General features: G+C 38.8%; 1 protein-coding gene across 1 annotated transcript in view; it reads left to right on the top strand.

The window, feature by feature from the left end:
* Positions 1–2,774: 2,774 nt before the first annotated feature.
* LMLN (leishmanolysin like peptidase) overlaps positions 2,775–24,145 on the top strand; it is a gene marked incomplete at its 5' end in the record, with an annotated part of 74,967 nt that continues 53,596 nt past the window's right edge. The window contains 3 exons of the mRNA XM_082839184.1: positions 2,775–2,993; positions 22,777–22,874; positions 23,728–23,758. Coding sequence (XP_082695310.1) covers positions 2,775–2,993; positions 22,777–22,874; positions 23,728–23,758 — 348 coding nt within the window. The remainder of the gene's footprint in view (positions 2,994–22,776; positions 22,875–23,727; positions 23,759–24,145) is intronic.

Raw genomic sequence — 24,145 nt, 5'->3', positions numbered from 1 at the left:
GCGGCCCTGAAGCCAAAATTGCTGTTGGAAGTCACCGAAAAGGGGCTTGTGTTTGTACTGCCAGTCTTATTTGTCTGGCAGCAACCCTCCGGAGCCATGGCCTCAAGACAAATGAGGTGGATGGTAAGGAGAAGCAGGTTGGAGTCATTGCTCAATTATGCTCTCTTCGTGGGATCTAAGCAGTTCATTTCATGGCCCCACAACTTGAAATTTGGTTAGGGGACTTCCCTGATGGTCCAATGGTAAAGAATACGCCTACCAATGCAGGGGATGCAGGTTTGATCCCTGGTCGCGGAACTAAGATCACACATGCCGCGGGGCAAGTAAGCTCGCGTGCCACAACTAGAGAGAAGCGTGTGAACCACAAGGAAGAGCCTGCACTAAGACCCGACACAACCAAAAGACATATTAAAATATAAGGGGGGTGGTGGTGCTTCTTTGGTTGCACAGTGGTTAAGACTGCCTGTGCAGGGGACATGGGTTCAAGCCCTGGATCGGGAAGATCCCATATGCTGCGGAGCAACTAAGCCCGTGTGCCACAACTACTGAGCTTGCACTCTAGAGCTCATGCTCTGCAACAAGAGAAGCCACCGCAATGAGAAGACCGCGCACTGCAACTAGAGAAAGACTGTGAGCAGCAACAAAGACCCAACGGAGCCAAAACATAATTTAAAAAAAAACAGCCAACATAAACTAAAGGTTAACTACTTTGTTGTGCCAGTTAAATAGCTGTACTCTTGGGGATCTTCGAATAGAGGAAGAGATACTTGGGGGTGGTACTTCAAAAAAGGGAAATGGCACAAACATTGCGAAACCAGAAGGCACTTGAACAATTTAACTGGGTTATGTAGTGTGACTGAAACCAATTGGAAGTAATTGGAAGGTAAGTCTAGAAAACTACCAGGTGCCAGGATTTTAGACAGTAGTCTTTTTTTCTTTTTAGCGGTACGTGGGCCTTTCACTGTTGTGGCCTCTCCCGTTGCGGAGCACAGGCTCAGTGGCCATGGCTTACGGGCCCAGCCGCTCCGTGGTATGTGGGATCTTCCCGGACCGGGGCACGAACCCGCATCCCCTGCATCGGCAGGCAGATTCTCAACCACTGCGCCACCAGGGAAGCCCTAGTCTTTATTTTTTTGGCTACACTGCCCATGACATGTCGGGGATCTTAGTTCCCCGACCAGGGATGGAACCCTTCCCCCCTGCATTGGAAACACTGAGTCTTAACCACTGTACTGCCAGGGAAGTTCTAACAATATTCTTGTATTAGAGTGTCACTGAAGAGCTTGAGTGACAGGTGACAAGATTCATATTTTAGAAAGATCCCTGTGGCAACCCAGCATAAACTGAAGGAAGGGAAAACCAGGTAGGCTTTGTAGTCTTAATTGAAATATTTGAGTACTTTAATAGAGCAGACTAAACATTAACCGAATGTTAAAACCAATTGATTGTAGAGAGGAGTCTTCAAAACTTAACTTCCTAGCTTTGGTTGCTGAGCGGGTAACAGTGCATTTACAAAGTTGGGGGACTAGGAGACGGTTGGGTGGGGGGAGTGAGAGCCTGTATTACGCTTTTCTGCACCCATAGCGAGGTTTGGTCAGTGCAAAGGCAGTCCTCAAGCCAAAGCTACATTGGAGGAGTTGAATGTTTCACAGAAATGAACTTAAAACGGCTAGCAGCTTGTCCTTTAGACTATTGAAACTGCCCCTCCACAAGCATGACACTGCCTTTACCTCTAGGAAACTGAGATAACCGGTATCATTCTTTACTCACAATCCGCAATTTCTTTGTGGTTTTGTGTAGAGAGTACGTTATAAAGTGATACATTTTGTTTGAAATCCCAGCTTCCACTAGTTGTGGGATGATAGACACATCTAATGAGTCTACTGGTAAAATGCCCCAACCATTTTTTCTTTTTTCTTTTTTAAAGTACATTGTCTTCACCAATGAATTGTAAATTCTTGGGGATTTTCTGCCCTTTTTTTTTTTTTCTACTACAGTTCCTAGCATAGTAATTTACAATATTCAGTTCCTGGAATGACTGTTAAAGCTCGGTGCTTTCAGTCCCTGGTTTTAATTCTTTGTTTTGTGGGCCACAAGGAGATTTGTCCCAACTTACAATTTCTTATAGTTCCTCACGGCTCAATTTTTAAGGTAGTTGCCTTAATGGCAAAGATCTACCTAGTCTCCGGGGTTAATGCAGTTGCAATTCTTACATTCATAGAAGTTAAGGGATGGGCTTGAATAGTAAAGAACACATTTGATTTTACAGAAAATGACTTTCATTAAGTGGGTCTAACACGATATTGTAAATCAACTAAAATTTTTTTAAAAAGTAGGTCTAGAATTGGTGACTCAGGATAAGTAAAAATGAAAATTACATTCCACTTACCTTTTATACAGAGAGCTAACCATAAAAGATTTTGCATGTGTCTAAGCACCTGGCACCTAGTAAGTGCATATCTTTTCGGTGAATAACTGAATTAAAAAGTGAAAAACTGCCTCAGTAAGGACACCGACGTATCAACATCCCATTACCAACTGCACCCACTAGTCTTCCCACAGCTCAGCTCACGTGGGCCGCCAAGTGGCTTTTATTGGCTGGTTTCGCGCGAATGAGACGCGATGGACGTGATGCAACTCAGCGTCTTCCGCGGTGAACTTCTTATGGGTGACGCTAGCCAATCAAAAAGCACCTTTCCACCGCCAAGTCCCTCCACCTGCCTCGAGAGGCGAGGGGCGGGGCTGGCGCTGGGCGCGGAGCCGTCACGTACTCCATGGTAACGATGCTCGGCCTGAAGATGGCGGCCGAGACGAGTGGAAGAGCGGGCTCCTCAGCTTCAGGCCGGGGCCCGAGCCGGTGGCACTGGAGCGGTTCTTTATGGGTCCGAGGCGTTTTACTCCTGTTGGGCGGGCTCTGGGCAAGCGCTACATCTATTCCTGTCTCCTTGGGCAGTTCTTCTCCCTGCCGGCACCACGTCCCCTCTGAGTCTGAGGTAGGGCGACAGAGGGGCCCTGTGAGGGTAAAGTAATACGGGAGGCGATGGCATAGAGGATGGTGATTGGAACAAGCGGTACTGGAGGAGAAAGCGAGATTGGGCCAGAGACTGAACTCTTAGAGGGCTGGGACCTGGTATCAACTCCCTTCCTGCACCCAGCAAAGTGGCTCAGTTAGGCGCTCAGAACGTCATCAGGTTCCTGCGCGGAGGGTTGTGCTTATCAGGTAGTCCTAGAGCAATCGTTTTCAAACTTGAACGGGCCGTCAGAATCACCTGAAAGACTTGTTCAAACACAGATTGCCGCTCCATTCCCTCCCTCTGCCCACTTCTGACTCATTAGATCTGGGATGGGGCCTCAGAATTTGCAGTTGAAGTTCCCAGATAGTTGATGATGCTGCTTGTCCAAGGACCTCACTTTGGGAACCACTGATCTAAAGGTTTGAGAAGAAATTGATAGGAGAGCTAGACAAAGGCATTGAGAGGATACTGGGGATTCTCTGGAGACAAAATTCAGGTTGATTTTCAAGTTACTTCATCACATTGCTTGCTTTACCCTGTTCTCCTGTCCTGGAAGTGCCTGCCTCCCTCCCATTACATTTTTATTCCTGTCTAAATTCTTTCATTCTGAGTTCCTTAACCTCAAGGCAGCCTGCTGAAACCACCCCCAGTAGAATGTTCTTTCCATTTCACAGTACGTCTTATCTGTACTCTCTTCTGGCACTTAACCAAGTATCGCTGTGTGGTGATGGTTTGTACCTTTGTAGTTAAATTGTAATTTTCCTTGGGATAAGGTTTGTGTCTTATACTTTAATTTCTCCACAGTACTTAAATCAGAGGAGGGCCCACAATAATCAGTATTCTTTGAGGAAAGAAGACACAGTACCTGGGTCAGGGCTGCATGTTGTGATTGATTTTATAATTTGTCTTATTACTTTAACAAGAAAGATTAATCTAGAAATTTTCAGGTCAGCCCAGAAATCTAAGACCATTCATTTTTGTGATAATTTCCAAAAATTTCTATGCATGCTGTTCATAACCATATATGCCAGAATACTAAGTTTGGGGTTTGTGGCTGTATTACAGCTTTTATCATGACACTGCATTCTGGCTGAATTATTTTATTTTATTTTATTTAGTCTCTTAGCAACTTGTAAGTTTATAATACAGTATTGTTGTCTATAATCACTATGTTGTACGTTAGATATCTGGGACTTATCTACTAGTTGCAAGTTTGTACCCTTAAACATCTCCTCAGTTCCCCCCACCCACCTAGTGAATTCTTTTTAAAAGACATTCCCACAAAGCCCTGCACTTCTCTCTTTGAATTTAGATCAAAAGAAGAGAAAATAGTTCAGAGAACTGCAAAATCTCTGTACTAGAAGGAACCTTAATAGCTGTTTTCTTCTTGTGATTGTTGCCAGTGTACAAATCTCCTACTAATATTTGAACATTTCCACAAATAGGGAAGTTATCTCCAAAGGCAGCCCCTTTGCTTTTTGGAGAGATCATTGTTCTTTCTATAGAGCTGAAAATACAGACGTTCCTGCTGGTCCAGTGGTTAAGACTCCGTCCGAGCTTCCACTGCAGGGGGCATGGGTTCAGTCCCTGGCGGGGAACTAAGATCCCGCATGCCGCATGACACGGCCAGATATGATAACAATATAGATCTGATAACTGTTCCTGAAACTTCCATCCACTGTTTTTATTTATGGCTCTTGATTGAACAAACTAAATAGTGGTAGTGCTTCAGATATTCAAAGCAAGCTATTAAATTCTTGAGAGTTCATATTCCTAATAAGTTTTACTAGTTATTCATAGAGTATGTAGGAGCAAGTCCTCCTAACCAATCTCTTCGCTTTAGCTTGGACACAAAGTATAAGCAAGTACTATTCATTGTACTACTAGTGACTGTACCTCTGTTAATTGCAACAGGAAATTACAGTAACTTTTTATTGGTAATGGTGAGGAACTACGAAACATTTTGACTCATATATCTTCTTCTCAACTAAAAACTCTACGTTTTGTTTTGTTTTTATTATGTAAATTAAAGCAAACCCCCAAACAGAATAGTATAATGAACTCCCATGACCCTTCACCCAGCTTCAGCACTTACCAGTATTCTCTTAATTCTGTTTCATATACTTCTACCCATTCCCCATCTTCCCACTGTTATTGTTACTTAAAAAATTTTTTTTGTAAGGTTTATATATACTGAAATGTAGCAAATGCAATCATGTATATTCATGTAAAACCCACAACTCTATCACAATATAGAACATTTTCAAGTCTCCAGAAAGTTCCTTCCTGTCCTGTGCCAGTCAGTCTCTCCCATTCACCCAAGGCTACTATTGTTCCTTTTTTCTTTTGGTATTAGATTTAGATTTCATATCAAATTAGTTTTGCCTATTCTAGAACTAAGCTTATATCAATGGAATTATATAATGTGTAGTGTGATATGGTATATCACATTGGATTTTCCAATAGTAAATCAATCTTGCATTTTTGGAATAGATGCTACTTGGTTATTATGTATTATCCTTTTAATACACTTACGAATTCAATTTGCTCATAGATTAAGGACTTTTGCATCTATGTTTATGAGTGATGTTGGTTTATAGTTTCCTTTCTTAGTGAAGTTTTTGTTAGTTTTTTTTTTGAATTTTTGAATTTTATTTTATTTATTTATTTATACAGCAGGTTCTTATTAGTTATCTATTTTATACATATTAGTGTATATATGTCAATCCCAATCTCCTAATTCATCCCACCACCCCACCCCCTGCCACTTTCCCCCCTTGGTGTCCATACGTTTGTTCTCTACATCTGTGTCTCTATTTCTGCCCTGCAAACTGGTTCATCTGTACCATTTTTCGAGGTTCCATATATACGCATTGATATACGATATTTGTTTTCTCTTTCTGACTTACTTCACTCTGTAAAACAGTCTGTAGATCCATCCACATCTCAACAAATGACCCAATTCCGTTCCTTTTTATGGCTGAGTAATATTCCATTGTATATATGTACCATATCTTCTTTATTCATTCATCTGTTGATGGACACTTAGGTTGCTTGCATAACCTGGCTATTGTAAATAGTGCTGCAATGAACACTGGGGTGCATGTGTCTTTTTGAATTATGGTTTTCTCTGGGTATATGCCCAGTAGTGGGATTGCTGGGTCATATGGTAATTCTAATTTTAGTTTTTTAAGGAACCTCCATACTGTTCTCCATAGTGGCTGTACTGATTTACATTCCCACCAACAGTGCAAGAGGGTTCCCTTTTCTCCACACCCTCTCCAGCATTTGTTGTTTGTAGATTTTCTGATGGTGCCCATTCTGACTGGTGTAAGGTGATACCTCCTTGTAGTTTTGATTTGCATTTCTCTAATGATTAGTGATGTTGAGCTTCTTGGCCATGTGTATGTCTTCTTTGGAGAAATGTCTATTTAGGTCTTCTGCCCATTTTTGGATTGGGTTGTTTGTTTTTTTAATATTGAGCTGCTTGACCTGTTTATATATTTTGGAGATTAATCCTTTGTCCATTGATTTGTTTGCAGATATTTTCTCCCATTCTGAGGGTTGTCTTTTCATCTTGTTTGCTGTTTCCTTTGCTTTGCAAAAGCTTTTAAGTTTCATAAGGTCCCATTTGTTTATTTTTATTTCCTTTACTCTAGGAGGTGGATCTGAAAAGATCTTGCTGTGATTTATGTCAGTGCTCTTCCTGTTTTCCTCTAAGAGTTTTATAGTGTCCAGTCTTACATTTAGGTCTCTAATCCATTTTGAGTTTATTTTTGTGTATGGTGTTAGGGAGTGTTCTAATTTCATTCTTTTACATGTAGCTGTCCACTTTTCCCAGCACCACTTATTGAAGAGACTGTCTTTTCTTTATTGTATATCCTTGCCTCCTTTGTCATAGATTAGTTGACCATTGGTGTGTGGGTTTATCTCTGGGCTTTCTATCCTGTTCCATTGATCTATATTTCTGTTTTTGTGCGAATACCATATTGTCTTGATTACTGTAGCTTTGTATTATAGTCTGAAGTCAGGGAGTCTGATTCCTCCAGCTCTGTTTTTTTCCCTCAAGACTGCTTTGGCTATTCAGGGTCTTTTGTGTCTCCATACAGATTTTAAGATTTTTTGTTCTAGTTCTGTAAAAGATGCCACTGGTAATTTGATAGGAATTGCATTGAATCTGTAGATTGCTTTGAGTAGTATAGTCTTCTTCAGAATATTGATTCTTCCAATCCAAGAACATGGTGTATCTGTCCATCTGTTTGTGTCATCTTTGATTTCTTTCATCAGTGTCTTGCAGTTTCTGAGTACAGGTCTTTTACCTTCTTAGGTAGGTTTATTCCTAGGTATTTTATTCTTTCTGTTGCAGTGGTGAATGGGACTGTTTCTTTAATTTCTCTTTCTGAGCTTTCGTTGATAGTGTATAAAAATGCAAGAGATTTCTGTGCATTAATCTTGTATCTTGCAACTTTACCAAATTCATTGATTAGCTCTAGTAGTTTTCTGGTGGCATCTTTAGGATTCTCTATGTGTAGTATCATGTCACCTGCAAACAGTGACAGTTTTACTTCTTTTCCAGTTTGTATTCCTTTTATTTCTTTTTCTTCTCTGATTGCTGTGGCTAGGACTTCCAAAACTATGTTGAATAATAGTGACAAGAGTGGCCATCCTTGTCATGTTCCTGATCTTAGAGGAAATGCTTTCAGTTTTTCACCATTGAGAATGATGTTTGATGTGGGTTTGTCGTATATGGCCTTAATGATGTTGAGGTAGGTTGCCTCTATGCCCACTTTCGGGAGAGTTTTTATCATAAATGGTGTTGAATTTTGTCAAAAGCGTTTTCTACATCTATTGAGATGATCATATGGTTTTTATTCTTCAGTTTGTTAAAATGGTGTATCACATTGATTGATTTGCGTATATTGAAGATGCCTTGCATCCCTGGGATAAATGCCACTTGATCATGGTGTTTGATCCTTTTAATGTGTTGTTAGATTCTGTGCTATATTTTATTGAGGATTTTTGCATCTATATTCATCAGTGATATTGGTCTGTAAATTTTCTTTTTTTGTAGTATCTTTGTCTGGTTTTGGTATCAGGGTGGTGGTGGCCTCATACAATGAGTTTGGGAGTGGTCCTTCCTCTGCAATTTTTTGGAAGAGTTTGAGAAGGATGGGTATTAGCTCTTCTCTAAATGTTTGATAGAATTCACCTGTGAAGCCATCTGATCCTGGACTTTTGTTTGTTGGAAGATTTTTAATCACAGTTTCAATTTCATTACTTGTGATTGGTCTGTTCATATTTTCTATTTCTTCCTGGTTCAGTCTTGGAAGGTTATATCTTTCTAACAATTTGTCCATTTCTTCCAGATTGTGCATTTTATTGGCATAGAGTTGCTTGTAGTAGTCTGTTATGATGCTTTGTATTTCTGCGGTGTCCACTGTAACTTCTTCTTTTTCATTTCTAATTTTATTGATTTGAGTCCTCTCCCTCTTTTTCTTGATGTGTCTGGCTAAAGGTTTATCAGTTTTGTTTATCTTCTCAAAGAACCAGCTTTTAGTTTCCTTGACCTTTGCTCTTGTTTTCTTTGTTTCTCTTTCATTTATTTCTGCTCTGATGTTTATGATTTCTTTCTTTCTACTAACTTTGGGTTTTGTTTGTTCTTCTTTCTCTATTTCCTTTAGGTGTAAGGTTAGATTGTTTATTTGAGATTGTTCTTGTTTCTTGAGGTAGGCTTGTATTGCTATAAACCTCCCTCTTAGAACTGCTTTTGCTGCATCCCATAGGTTTTGGATCATTGTGTTTTCATTGTCATTTGTCTCTAAGTATTTTTTGATTTCCTCTTTGATTTCTTCAGTGATCTCTTGGTTACTTAGTAACGTATTGTTTAGCCTCCATGTGTTTCTGTTTTTTACGTTTTTTTCCCTATAATTGATTTCTAATCTCATAGCATTGTCAGAAAAGATGCTTGACATGATTTCAGTTTTCTTAAATTTACTGAGGCTTTATTTGTGACCCAAGGTGTGATCTATCCTGGAGAATGTTCTGTGTGCACTTGAGAAGAAAGTGTAATCTGCTGTTTTTGGATGGAATGTCCTATAAATATCAATTAAATTTATCTGGTCTATTGTGTCATTTACATATGTGTTTCCTTATTAATTTTCTGTGTGGATGATCTGTCCATTGGTGTAAGTGAAGTGTTACAGTCCCCCACTATTATTCTGTTACTGTCTATTTCCTCTTTTATAGCTGTTAGCAGTTGCCTTATGTATTGAGGTGCTCCTATGTTGGGTGCATATATATTGATAATTCTTATATCTTCTTCTTGGATTGTTCCCTTGATCGTTATGTAGTATCCTTCCTTGTCTCTTGTAACATTCTTTATTTTAAAGTCCATTTTATATGATATGGGTATTGCTACCCCAGCTTTCTTTTGATTCCCATTTGTATGGAATATCTTTTTCCATCCCCTCACTTTCAGTCTGTATGTGTCCCTAGGTCTGAAGTGGGTCTCTTGTAGACAGCATATACATGGGTCTTATTTGTATCCATTCAGTGAGCCTGTGTCTTTTAGTCGGAGCATTTAATCCATTTACGTTTAAGGTAATTATCGATATGTATGTTCCTGTGACCGTTTTCTTAATTGTTTTGGGTTTGTTTTTTTAGATCCTTTTCTTCTCTTGTGTTTCCCACTTAGAGAAGTTCCTTTAGCATTTGTTGTACAGCTGGTTTGGTGGTGCTGAATTCCCTTAGTTTTTGCTTGTCTGTAAAGCTTTTGATTTCTCCATCGAATCTGAATGAGATCCTTGCCGGGTAGAGTAATCTTGGTTGTAGGTTCTTCCCTTTCATCACTTTAAATATATCATGCCACTCCCTTCTGGCTTGTAGAGTTTCTGCTGAGAAATCAGCTGTTAACCTTATGGGAGTTCCCTTGTATGTTATTTGTCATTTTTCCCTTGTTGCTTTCAGTAATTTTTCTTTGTCTTTAATTTTTGTCAGTTTGATTACTGTGTGTCTCTGTGTGTTTCTCCTTGGATTTACCCTGCCTGGGACTCTCTGTGCTTCCTGGACTTGGGTGGCTATTTCCTTTCCCATGTTAGGGATGTTTTCGACTATAATCTCTTCAGATATTTTCTCGGGTCCTTTCTCTCTCTCTTCTCCTTCTGGGACCCCTATAATGCAAATGTTGTTGCATTTAATGTTGTCCCAGAGATGTCTTAGGCTGTCTTCATTCTTTTTTCTTTATTCTGTTCTACGGTAGCGAATTCTGCCATTCTGTCTTCCAGGTCACTTATCCGTTCTTCTGCCCCAGTTATTCTGCTATCAATTACTTATAGTGTATTTTTCATTTCAGTTATTGTATTGTTCATCTCTGATTGTTTGTTCTTTAATTCTTCTAGGTGTTTGTTCTTTAATTCTTCTAGGTCTTTATTAAACATTTCCTGCATCTTCTCGATCTTTGCCTCCGTTCTTTTTCCGAGGTCCTGGATCATCTTCACTATCATTATTCTGAATTCTTTTTGTGGAAGGTTGCCTATCTCCACTTGTTAGTTGTTTTTCTGGGGTTTTATCTTGTTCCTTCATCTGGTACAAAGTCCTCTGCCTTTTCATTTTGTATATCTCTCTGTAAATGTGGTTTTCCTTCCATAGGTTGCAGAATTGTAGTTCTTCTTGCTTCTGCTGTCTGCCCTCTGGTGGATGAGCCTATCTAAGAGGCTTGTGCAAGCTTCCTGATGGGAGGGACTGGTGGTGGGTAGAGCTGGTTGTTGCTCTGGTGGGCAGAGCTTAGTAAAACTTTAATCCACTTGTCTGCTGATGGGTGGGGTTGGGTTCCCTCCCTGTTGGTTGTTTGACCTGAGGCGATCTAGCACTGGAGCCTACCCGGCTCTTTGGTGGGGCTAATGGCAGACTCTGGGAGGGCTCACGCCAAGGAGTACTTCCCAGAACTTCTGCTGCCAGTGTCCTTGTCCCCATGGTGAGCCACAGCCACACCCCGCCTCTGCAGGAGACCCTCCAACACTAGCTGGTAGGTCTCATTTAGTCTCCCATGGCGTCACTGCTCCTTCCCCTGGGTCCTGATGCACACACTACTTTGTGTGTGCCCTCCAAGAGTGGAGTCTTTGTTTACCCCAGTCCTGTCAAAGTCCCGCAGTCAAGTTCCGCTAGCCTTCAAAGTCTGATTCTCTAGGAATTCCTCCTCCCATTGCCGTACCCCCAGGTTGGGAAACCTGACATAGGGCTCAGAACCTTCACTCCAGTTGGTGGGCTTCTGTGGCATAAGTGTTCTCCAGTTTGTGAGTCACCCACCCAGCAGTTATGAGGTTTGATTTTTTTGTGATTATGCCCCTCCTACTGTCTCATTGCAGCTTCTCCTTTGTCTTCGGATGTGGGGTATCTTTTTTGGTGAGTTCCAGTGTCTTCCTGTCGATGATTGTTCAGTGGTTACTTGTGATTCTGGTGCTCTCACAAGAGGGAGTGAGTGCTCGTCCTTCTACTCTGCCATCTTCTTTGTTAGCTTTTAAAAATATTTATCTATCTATCTATCTATCTGTCTTTGGCTAGAATGGGTCTTTGTTGCTGAGCACAGGCTTTCTCTAGTTGCTGTGAGTGGGGGCTACTTTTTGTTGTGGTGCGCGGGCTTATCATTGCGGTGGCTTCTCTGTTGCAGAGCACAGGCTCTAGGCATGCGGGCCTCAGTAGTTGTGGTTCGTGGGCTCTAGAGCTCAGGCTCAGTAGTTGTGGCTCATGGGCTTAGTTGCTCTGCGGCATGTGGGATCTTCCCAGACCAGGGCTTGAACCCGTGTCCCCTGCATTGGCAGGCAGGTTCTTAACCACTGCGCCACCAGGGAAGTCCCTTTGTTAGCTTTTAATAGCAGAATTATACTGGTCTTACCTAATGAGTTGGGAAATTCTATCATGTATTTTCTAAAAGAAAATTTCTTCCTTAAATGTCTGGTATAATTCATAACTGAAACTGTCTGGATCTAGTGTTTGCTTTGTAGAGAGTTGTTTTTTAAATACTTTTATTGAGCTATAATTTATATGCCATAAAATTCACCCACTTAAGTGTCCAATTAAGTGATTTTTATAAATTTACAAATCTACAGAACCATCACCACAGTCCAGTTTTAGAACATTTCCATCACCCCAGAAAGATCCCTTGTGCTCATTTGCAGAAAACCCATGTTTTCACTCTGGCCCCAAGAAACCACTATGTAGGGATAGATAAATCCAGTTTCTCTCATACAAGTCTATTCATAGTATCCATTTGATCTTATGTCAGTCTTGGTAACTTGTGTTTTTGAAGGACTTTATTTCATCTGAATTGTTAAATGTATTGACATAAAATTGTTCATAATAATTTATCCTTTTGTTGTCTGTAGAATCTGAGTGATAGGCATGCTTTCATTTCTAATGTGGTAATTTGGGTTTATTCTGTTTTTTTGTAGTCCATTCTTTCTAAGGGCTTATTAAGTTTATTAATCATTTTATTTTATTTACAAATTTATTTATTTATTTATTTTTGACTGCATTGGGTCTTCGTTTCTGCACATGGGCTTTCTGTAGTTGCGGTGACCGGGGGCTACTCTTTGTTGCAGTGTGTGGGCTTCTCATTGTGGTGGCCTCTCTTATTGTGGAGCACGGGCTTGAGGCATGCAGGCTTCAGTAGTTGTGGCACGCAGGCTCAGTAGTTGTGGCTCATGGGCTTAGTTGCTCTGCGATATGTGGGATATTCCTGGACCAGGGCTGGAACCCGTGTCCTCTGCATTGGCAGGCAGATTCTTAACCACTGTGCACCACCAGGGAAGTCCCTATTAATCATTTTAAATAGCCAACTGTTAGCTTTGGTAGTTTTCTTTAATTATTGTTTTCTATTTCATTGTTTCCTGTTCTTTATTATTTTTCCTTTCTACTTACTGTGGATTTACTTTGTTCATATTGTTAGGTGGAAACTTAGATCATTGTTTGTTTTTGTTTGTCTTTTTTGTTTTTAATGTTTATTTATTTATTCATTTATTTGGTTGCACCAGATCTTTGTTGTGGCAGGCAGGCTCCTTAGTTGTGACTCATGGGATCCTTAGTTGCGGCTCCCGGGCTCCTTAGTTGTGGCACGTGGGCTTCTTAGTTGCAGCTTGCAGGCTCCTTAGTTACGGCAACTCTTAGTTGCAGCATGCATGTAGGATCTAGTTCCCCGACCAGGGATCGAACCTGGGCCCCCTGCATTGGGAGCATGGAGTCTTATCCACTGTGCCACCAGGGAAGTCCCAGATCATTGTTTTTTAGCCTTTTCTTTCTTCTCTACCATAAACATTTAATGACCTGTATTTCTCTCAAAGTACAACTGTAGCTACATTCCACAGATTTTGACACATTGTATTTTAATTAACACTTCATTCAAAGTGATAATTCATTTTTATTTTCCCTGGTAATTTTTTCTTTGATCCCTGGATTATTAAAAATGTTTAAAATATAATTTCTAAATATGTGGTCCTTTTCTAGATATCTTATAGTTATTGATTTCTAATTTAGAGGTACCTTCTGTAAGATTTCAGTTCTTTGAAATTTGAGATTGTTTTATTTATACCTCAGCATATGCTCTATCCTGCTAAACTTTTCTGTGTACTAGTAAAGAATATATATTCTATAGGTATTGAGTATAGCTTTCTATTCATGTCAAAAAGGTGAGGCGATTGATGGTACACTTCAGATTTCTATATTCTTTTTTTATACAATTTTAAAGGTTATATTCCATTTACAGTTATTATAAAATATTGGCTACAGATTTGTATATTCTTAAAATGTTTTGTCTAAGAGAGTCTTTAAAAATTTCTAAGATTATAAATGTCTTTTTTCTTCCTTTAGTTCTGTCAGCTTTTGCTTCATGGATTTTGAATCTATTGTTAGGTACATTCACAGTTGTAATTATGTATTTCTGAGGTATTAACCCCTTATTATTATAAAATATTACTCTTTATTTCTGGTGATACTCTCTGTCTTGAAGTCTGCTTTGCTGATATTAGTATAGCCATTTCACCTTGCTTACGATTAGAATTTTCCATCCTTTTATCGATACATTTCACTTGTCTGTGGGGTTCGTGCGCATGCTGCGTGTGTGTGTGTGTGTGTGTGTTTGCTTTAGGGATTACAATATGTATCTTTTGCTTATTACAAATATTTAATGTTAATATTGCCTTATCATACTGACTAGGACCTTCATTATAATATTGAATACAAGTGGTGAGAGTAGACATCTTTCCATTGTTCTTGATCTTAGAGGGAAAACATTCAGTCTTTCACTATTAAGAGTATTAGTTGCATGGAACACTACTCCGCTTTAAAAAAGAACAAAATTTTTCCATTATCAGCAACATGGAGGAACTTGGAGGGCATTATGCTAAGAGAAATAAGTCAGACAGAGAAAGGCAAATACTGTATGATATCACTTATATGTGGAATCTAGAAAATGCAACAAACTAGTGAATATAACAAAAAGGAAGCAGACTCACAGATACAGAGAACAAACTAGTGGTTACCAGTGAGGGGGGTGAGAGGGGAGAACTACAAACTACTGAGTATAAGATAGGCTTAAGGATGTATTGTACAACACAGGGACTATAGCCAATATTTTATAATAATTGTAAATTGAAAGTAACCTTTCAAAATTGTATTAAAAATTTTTTTTTCTTTTTTGCTGCGTTGGGTCTTCACTGCTGCGCGTGGGCTTTCTCTAGTTGCGGTGAGCAGGGACTACTCTTCGTTGCAGTATGCGGGCTTCTCATTGAGGTGACTTCTCTTGTTGTGGAGCATGGGCTCTAGTTGCACGGGCTTCAGTAGTTGTGGCACACGGGTCCTAGAGCACGCGGGCTTCAGTAGTTGCAGCGTGTGGGTTCAGTAGTTGCAGCACATGAGCTTCAGTAGTTGTGGCACGTGGGCTTAGTTGCTTCGCAGCATGTGGGATCTTCCTGGACCAGGGATCGAACCTGTGTCCCCTGTATTGGCAGGTGGATTCTTAACCACTGTGCCACAGGGAAGTCCCTATAAAAAATTTTAATGCAAAGAAAAGTATTAGTTTGTAGATTTTTGGTAGATGTGCCTTATCAGGTTAAGAAAATTACTTTTTGTTTCTAGTCTGCTGACAGTTTTTGTCATGAATGGGTGTTTAATTTTATTAAATGTCTTTTCTGTATCAATTGTTATAATCATGTAGCTTTTCTTCTTTATTCTTTTGATATTGTGAGTTACATTGATTGATTTTTTGAATGATGAACTAGGCTTGCATCCCCTTGATCATGATGTATTACCCTTTTTACATTTTGCTGGATTTCATTTGCTAGTGTTTTTTTGATGATTTTGCATATGTATTCATTAAGGATATTGGTTTGTAGTTGTTTTTTTTTTCCTTCTGTAGCTTTGTTGGGATTGGTATTAGGGTAATGCTGGCCTTATAGAATGAATTGGGAAATATTTCTTCCTCTTCTACTTTCAGAAAGAGTTTGTATACAAGCAGTATTGTTTCTTCCTTAAATGTTTAGTAGAATTCATGAATGGAGATATCTCAGCCTGGAATTTTCTTTATTGGAGTGTTATAAACTATGAACTTATTTTCTTTAATAGATATTGGACTATTGAGGTTATCTATTTCTTCTTGATTGTGTTTTGGTAAGTCATATCTTTCAAAGAATTTCATTTCATCAAAGTTGTCAAATTTATGGAAATACAGTTTTCTTAATGTTCCCATTTGATCTTTTAAATGTCTGTAAAGGGTTCTGAGTTACCAATTCTAATGTGTCAAGGGTTTTCCATACATCACCAAGCCACCCTCCAACATCAGGTGAGTGTCCCACAATTCAACTTAATTCTGACACTGTCTACCCAGAGATAGCATCGGATTCCACAGGTTAAGAGTTCAGACCTACAGCATTGCCCCTTCTCCCCCATTTGATCCAATGTAAGTCCAGGGGGTTACCTGTGCTTCTGACCAACCAGCTATCGGAAGTTCCAACAACCCTTTCTTTGGTTCTGATTAATTTGCTAAAGAGGCTCACAGAACTCAGAGAAAATGTTTACTTACTAGATTACTGGTTTATTATAAGAGAATGTAGCTCAAGAACAGTCAGGTGGAAGAGATGTATAGGGCAACGTATGGAGAAAGGGCACAGAGCTTCTGTGCTTTCTGAACATGTCACTCTCCCGGAATCTCCATGTGTTCACCACCCTGGAAGCTCTCCAAACCCCATCATTTTGGGTTTTAGGTAGGCATTACATAGATATAATTGATTAAATCATTGGGCATTGGTGGTTGAACTTGATCTCCAGCCCCTCTCCTCTCCTCAGAGGTTAGAGGGGGTGGAAAGGACTGAAAGTTCCAATCTTTTATTCACATACTTGGCTCCACTGGTAACCAGTCTCCACCCTTAGATGCTTCCAAAAGTTACCTCATTAACATGACAAAAGACACCTGATCACTTTTATCATTTAGGAAATTCCAGAGGTCTTAGGAAATTCCAAAAATGTGACAAAGACCAAATATATATATTTTTATTATAAATCACAATATCACAGTGTGTAAAGTCTATAGTGATATGCCCTGTTTCATTCTTGATATTGGTAATTGGTATCTGCTCTCTTAGTCTGCTTAGAGATATATCAATTGTATTGATCTTCTCAAAGAACCGCCACTGGGTTTCATTGATTTTTCTCTATCATTTTTCTGTTTTCCTTTTAATTGATTTCTGTTCTTTATTATTTACTTTCTTCTGCTTTCTTTGAGTTTAATTTGCCCTTCATTTTCTAATTTCTTAAGATGGAAGCTTAGGTCATTAATTTGAGATTATTTTTTCTAATATAAGTATTTAAAGTTATAAATTTCTAAACACTAATTACATTACACAAATATTAATTGCTGGGCTTCTCTGGTGGCCCAGTGGTTGAGAATCTGCCTGCCAATGCAGGGGACACGGGTTCAATCCCTGGTCTGGGAAGATCCCACATGCCGCGGAGCAACTAAGCCCATGCGCCACAACTACTGAACCTGTGCTCTAGAGCCCATGAGCCACAACTACTGAGCCCTTGTGCTGCAACTACTGAAGCCCGCGTGCCTAGAGCCCATGCTCTACAATGAGAGAAGCCACAGCATTGAGAAGCCTGCACCGCAAAGAAGAGTAGCTCCTGCTCGCTGCAACTAGAGGAAGCCCGCGCGCAGCAACAAAGACCCAACACAGCCAAAAATAAATAAATAAATTTATTTTAAAAAATATTAATTGCTTATAATCTTATCATCATTCAATTAAAAATATTTTCTGATCTCCTTTGTGACTTCATCTTCAACCTAATGATAATTTAAAAGTTTGTTGTTCAGGAATTCCCTGGCGGTTATGGCTCTGAGTTTTCACTACAGGGGGCACAGTGAATCCCTTGTCAGGGAACTAAGGTCCCGAAGGCCTCATGGTGCGGCACAAAAAAAAAAAGTTTGATTTTCTAATATTTGGAGATTTCCCAGTTATCTTTACCTAATTGCATTTTAGTTTAATTTAGTTATGGATAGCAAACATCCTTTGTATGATTTCAGTTTTTTTGTATTTCTTAAGGATTGTTTTATAGTAAAATATGTTTTATAGCCAAAAATCTAACCAGGTTAACGTTCTGTGTGTACTTGAGAAGAATGTACATTCTGCTGATGTTGGGGCAGGTGGTTCTATAAATATCATTTAGGTCAAGTTAGTTATAGTGCTGCTCAGGTCTCCCATGTCCTTACTGATTTTCTGTCTACTTGTGTTGATTACTGAGATAGGAATGTTGAAGTCACCAGCTATAATTGTGGATTTGTTTACTTCTCCTTTCAGTTTTCAGTTTTTGCTTCACGTATTTTGCAGCTCTGCTGTTAGGTGTTTACACATTTTACATTGTTATTTTTTTGTGAATTGACCCATTTAGCATTACATACTGCCCCTCTCTTTATTCCTGGTAATTAATACTCCTTGTTTTGAAATATACTTTGTCTAATACTAATATAGCCACTCTGGCTTTCTTTTGATTAGTGTTTACATGATGTGTGTTTTTCCATCCTTATACTCTCTATTTCTCTGTGTCTTTATCGTTAAAATGGGCTTCTTATAGATAGCAAATAGTTGCATCTTGCTCTCTCTAGTCTGACAGTCTCTGCTTTCTAACAAGAATGTTCAGTCCTTTTACATTTAATGTTTACATTTAATGTGATTTTTGACATGGTTGAGTTTGGATTGGCAGTTTAGCTATTTTTTTCTCTTTGTTTCACTTGACTGTTTGTGCCTTCTGTTTTTTAGTATTCTATTTTAATTCCTTTGTTTACTTTTTAGCTGTATCTCTTTGCTTTACTTTTTAAATTGAGGTGTAATTAACCAACAGTAAAATGCAATATATTTTTGAATGTTTGCTCTATTGATTATAATATGTATCTTGAATTTATGACATCTACTTAAAGTTTATAGTCATGTTAAATACGGGAACTTTTCAACAGTATAGTGTCACTATTTCCTTGTCCTTTTGCTATTACCATAATATATAATAACTCTACATATAACTCTCACAATTACAATTTTATAATTTTAGTTTTAAACAGTTAATGTCTCTAAAGAAATGAAAAGAAGAAAAGAAATATGTGTATAATTGTGTTGAAGGTCTCCAAACCACCCCAGGTTTGGTGATTTGCTGGAAGGACTCATAGGACTCAGCATATAGTTGTACTCACAGCTAAGATTTATTACAGTGAAAGGATACATATCAAGCACAATCAGTAAAAAGAAATGGCTCCCGGAGCAAAAACTGAAGGAAACCGGACACAAGCTTCTGATGAAATAAAATGTGTATTTTAAGGCAGGACAAGAAAATTTAAACATAAAGTTCTGTCTCTGTGTCCGTTTGGGCCTCCTCCCTCCCTCCTTGTGTGCATCTGAATTACACATTAACCAGACCTCCTCAAAGATGGGAATGCCTGCTGGATCATAAAGATCGATTTTTTTCCCCTTTTTTCTGGCACTAGCAATGTAATTTTTTAAAAGAATACCATTCTTTCCCAACTCTGTAGCGGGCCGTAGTGACTTACTGTTGTTCTCTTTGCCTTTGTACGTGCTTACCTGGACTATATATCTTTGGTGAACTTTATGTAAAATATCAGTATGTCACTTTGATGTATGATTCTTTGTCTTGAGAATGTATATGACTGTGCCTTTGACTTCTAACGGGCATAACAGTTCTCAGAACTTCTGAGAGTCTATCTCCCAGGTTATAATCCTCAGTTTGGCCCAAATTAAATACCCTTTTCTCTTCTTAACTTGATTGTTAGTTGAATTTTTGTTGACATTTCCAAGAATCCTCTCCTAGTGGAGTCACATAGGACATGCTTAATCCGTTTAGCAGTAACTTGTAAGAACAAGCACAAATTGTTGTCTACAGGGAAGCTCGTCTGAGTCTAGGAGTCCAGGGTTTTTATTGGAGACGGTTCATGTAGGCACAATTTCAGTCACTAACATTCCTGACTCTGAGAAGTAAACAGATGTTCAGCATAAACTGTATTATTTCTTTTAACAGTTTGGGCACAATGAGACTGCCTTATTGCTTAGGGAAGTTTTATGTCAGTGTAGGGACAGTTTACCATTCAAATTCTGGGACCAGTGAAAAGTCAAACTTGCAAGCAGGTCTTTCTAAAGATAGTAGTCTTAGGCCTGCTATGTTAACTGTTTTCTACACAATAGACTTTTGTATTTATTTATCTAACATTTCCACTTGTCCACATTCCTTCCTACAGATCTTGTATATAGTGAATGTGTTCCCTCAAAATTCATATGTTGAAAGGCTAACTCTCAATATAATGGTTAGGAGATGGGGTCTTTGGTAGATGATTAGGTCATGAGGGCAGAGCCCTTATGAATGAGATTAATACCCTTATGAAAGAGCTCCTTGCCCCTTCTGCCAGAGGATACAACCAGACTACGGCCTTAAGAAACAAGAAGTGAGCCTTCACCAGGCACCCAGTCTTCTGGCGCCTTGATCTTGGACTTGTCAGCCTCCAGAACTGTGAGAAGTAAATTTCTGTTGTTTGTTAGCCACCCAGTTTATGGTATTCTGTTATAGAAGCCTGAACTAAGACAAGATCCAAGTTACCCTCTAGTGTTATTTCCATTACCATGAAGAACTTCCTTTAGTGTTTCCTGTAGTGGAGGTCTGCTGGTGATGAATTCTCTCAATTTTTGTTTATCTGAAATATCTTTATTTCCTCTTCATTTTTGAAGGGTAGTTTCATTGGAGATACACTTCAGTATTGAATATCTTTCTTTTAGTGCTTTAACTATTTGTTCCATTGTCTTCTCATCTTCATTTTTTTAAATTAAAGACTATTATTTATTTATTTATTTTGGCTGTGTTGGGTCTTCGTTGCTGCACACGGGCTTTCTGTAGTTGTGGCGAGTGGGGGCTACTCTTCATTGAGGTGCGCAGGCTTCTCATTGTGGTGGCTTCTCTTGTCGTGGAGCAGGGGTTCTGGGCACATGGGCTTCAGTAGTTGTGGCTTGCGGGCTCTAGAGTGCAAGCTCAGTAGTTGTGGCTCACGGACTTAGTTGCTCCGCAGCATGTGGGATCTTCCTGGACCAGGGCTCGAACCTGTGTCCCCTGCATTGGCAGGCAGATTCTTAACCACTGTACCACCAGGGAAGCCCTTAAAGACTATTTTTTAAAGGCAGTTTTAGATTCACTGCAAAATTGTGAAGAAGGTACAGAGATTTCCCAAATACTTTGTTCCTCCTCACATGCATAGGCTCCCCTATTATCAACATCCCCAACCAGAGTGGTATGTTTGTCATAATTGATGAAACTATATTGACATATCATAGTCACCCAAAGTCCATAGTTTACATTAGGATTTACTCTTTGTGTTGTACATTCTATGTGTTTGGACAAATGTATAATACAAATGTATAACGACATGTAGCCATCATTACAGTATCATACAGGTCCACTGCCCTCAAAATCCTCTGTGCTCTATTAATCCCTCACCCCTCTATCCCTGGCAAACAGTGATCTTTTTACTGTGTCCATAGTTTTGCCTTTTCCAGAATGTCATATAGTTGGAATCATATAGTATGTAACCTTTTCAGATTGGCTTATTTCACTTACTGATATGCATTTAAGGTTCCTCCATGTCTTTTCCTGGCTTAATAGCTCATCTTTTTAGCTCTGAATAATATTCCATTGTCTGGATGTACCACTGTTTATTTATCCACTCACCTCTTGAAGAACATCCTGGCTGCTTCTAAGTTGTAACAATTATGAATAAAGCTGCTATAAACATCCATGAACAGGTTTTTGTTTGGATATAAGTTTGTAACTCATTTGTGTAAATACCAAAGAGCATGATTGCTGGGTGGTTATGGTAAAAGTATGTTTAGTTTTGTAAGAAACTGCCAAACTGTCTTCCAAGGTAGCTGTACATTTTGCATTCCCACCAGCAATGAATGAGAGTTCTGTTGCTCCACATCCTTGGCAGCATTTGGTATAGTATGTGTTCCAGATTTGGGCCATTCTAATAGGTATATAGTGATATTTTGTTGTTTTAATTTGCATTTCCCTGATGACATATAATGTGAAACGTCTCTTTGTATGTTTATTGGCCGTCTATATACCTTCTTTGGTGAGGTGTCTATTAAGGTTTTTGGCCCATGTTTTACTTGGATTGTTCATTTTCTTTTTCTTTCTTTTGGCTGCGCTGGGCATGGCATGTGGGATCTTAGTTCCCCGAAAAGGGATCGAACCCGGGCCCTCTGCATTGGAAGCGCAGAGTCTTAACCACTGGACCGCCAGGGAAGTCTCTCATTTTCTTACTGTTGAGTTTTAAGAGTTCTTTGTATATTTTGGATAATAGTCCTTTATCAGATTTGTCTTTTGCAAATATTTTCTCCCAGTCTATGGCTTGTCTTCTTATTCTCTTGATGTTAACCCTCATTGAGCAGAAGTTTTTAATTTTAATAAAGTTGAAATTATCAGTTATTTCATTCATGGATCGTACCTTTAGTGTTATATCTAAAAAGTCATCACTATATCCAAGGACATCTGGTTTTTCTCCTATGGTATCTTCTAAGAGTTTTATATAGTTTTGTGTTTTACATTTTAGGTCTATATTCCATTTTGAGTTAATTTTTCTGAAAGATGTAAGGTCTGTCTCCAGATTCATTTTTTTTTCCCATGTGAATATCCAGTTGTTCCAGCACCATTTGTTGAAAAGACCATCTTTGTTCCATTGTATTGCTTTTTTTCCTTTGTCAAAGATCTGTTGAATGTACTTATGTGGGCCTATTTCTGGGCTCTCTATTCTGTTCCATTGGTCTATTTGTTTCTTCTTTTGCCAGTACCACACTGTCTTGATAATGTAACTTTATAGTAAATCTTGAAGTCAGGTAGTGTCAGTCCTCCAACTTTGTTTTTTTCTTCAACATTTTGTTGGCTATTCTTGGTCTTTTGCCATCTATATAAACTTTGGAATTAGTTTGTTGATATGCACAATGTAACTTGCTGGGATTTTGATTGGGATTGCATTGAATCTATAGATGAAGTTGGGAAGAACTGACATCTTGATAATTTTGAGTCTTCCTATCCATGAGCATGAACTGTCTCTCAATTTATTTAGTTCTTGTATTTTTTTCTGGGTATTACACTTGAAATTTAGTTTACTAATTTTAAGTTGGGACCTCAATTAACTAATCTATACATTTTTTTCAAATCTGTTCCTTTTTTTTAGGTCATAAATAAGGTCCATCTTAAGGCAAATCATATTATAAAGAGAGATGTTAATGAACATTTAAGAATCAAGACTGTCTACGATAAAAGTATTGAAGAGTAAGTACATCATTATTTGTCATCTTTTTTTTTTTTTTTTTTTTGCAGTACGCAGGCCTCTCACTGTTGTGGCCTCTCCCATTGCGGAGCACAGGCTCCAGACATTTAGGCCCAGCAGCCATGGCTCACAGGCCCAGCCGCTCCGCGGCATGTGGGATCCTCCCGGACCGGGGCACGAACCCATGTCCCCTGCATTGGCAGGCGGACTCCCAACCACTGCGCCACCAGGGAAGCCCCTGTCATCTTTTTTTATTAAGAATCAAACTATTGAAAATATTTTCATCTGTTACCTGGAGTTCTATAAATGGAAGTAGATGCTAGTGTACCCTCAAAATGGAATTAAGCTAAATATGCTTTTTAGTTTAGAAAGATGAAGGCCATGGGATATGATTTAAATCTATACATCATGAATAATTTAAGCACACCAGTGTATGTCTACTTATGTGGTCAATAACAGACCTGGAAGGCACTTAAGTACTTGGAGGAACAATAAGACAAAATACTAATATATACAATAGTAAGAACATTTACAAAATTATTAACCAGAGAGATGATATAGCCTAATTTTTAATTTAGAGTTAGAGGGTGTCCAGAAAAGAGATAAATTATGAATCTGTAGTAGTTTATGAAGAGCTATTGGGAGTAGGTGATGTCTTTCCCTATCTTTAACTTCCCAAATGAATGAGACAGTATGTGATCAACTCTTAAATGCTCATTGAGATTTAGAGGGACTGATATGGCATGCTTCCACAAAGCATTCCTTGGGACTCCTGCCAGTTGTATTCTGAACAAAAATGAGATAGTGGTTTGCCCTCAGCATGGCAATCTTTATGTTTTATGTCATCATTTTCAGGTTGCTCCCTGAGAAAAGACACCTTGTAAAGGTATGTAATAAATACTAATAGCTTGAATTGGACACTTAAAATGGTGCATTTTATTGTATGTAAATTTTACTTCAGTAATGAAAAACATACACATAACTATTCTGTGAATGACTGAATAAAAGGTGTTGGTAGTGAATGTATTTCTATTATCACCAAGGTGTTTTTATGATGCACTCACCAAAACTTTGTTCATATTTGATATTAAGTTAGTCTTCTCATTTTATAATTTGATATTAAATCATTCTCATATTTTTACTTGTCCTCTTAAGTTTTAGGGGAGCAGAGCATGCTTCAGATAGGATGAAAAAGATGATGTTTTAAAAACATTGAGAACACTATTCTCTTGGTGGAAATGCTCATTCTCATGAAGATTAATTGGCCTGATAG

The sequence above is a fragment of the Leucopleurus acutus genome, assembly GCF_964270905.1.
Source record: "Leucopleurus acutus genome assembly, chromosome: 5".
Classification (NCBI taxonomy): domain Eukaryota; kingdom Metazoa; phylum Chordata; class Mammalia; order Artiodactyla; family Delphinidae; genus Leucopleurus; species Leucopleurus acutus.
The sequence above is the reverse complement of the archived record's forward strand: the minus strand, read 5'-3'. Positions and strand labels throughout refer to the sequence as shown.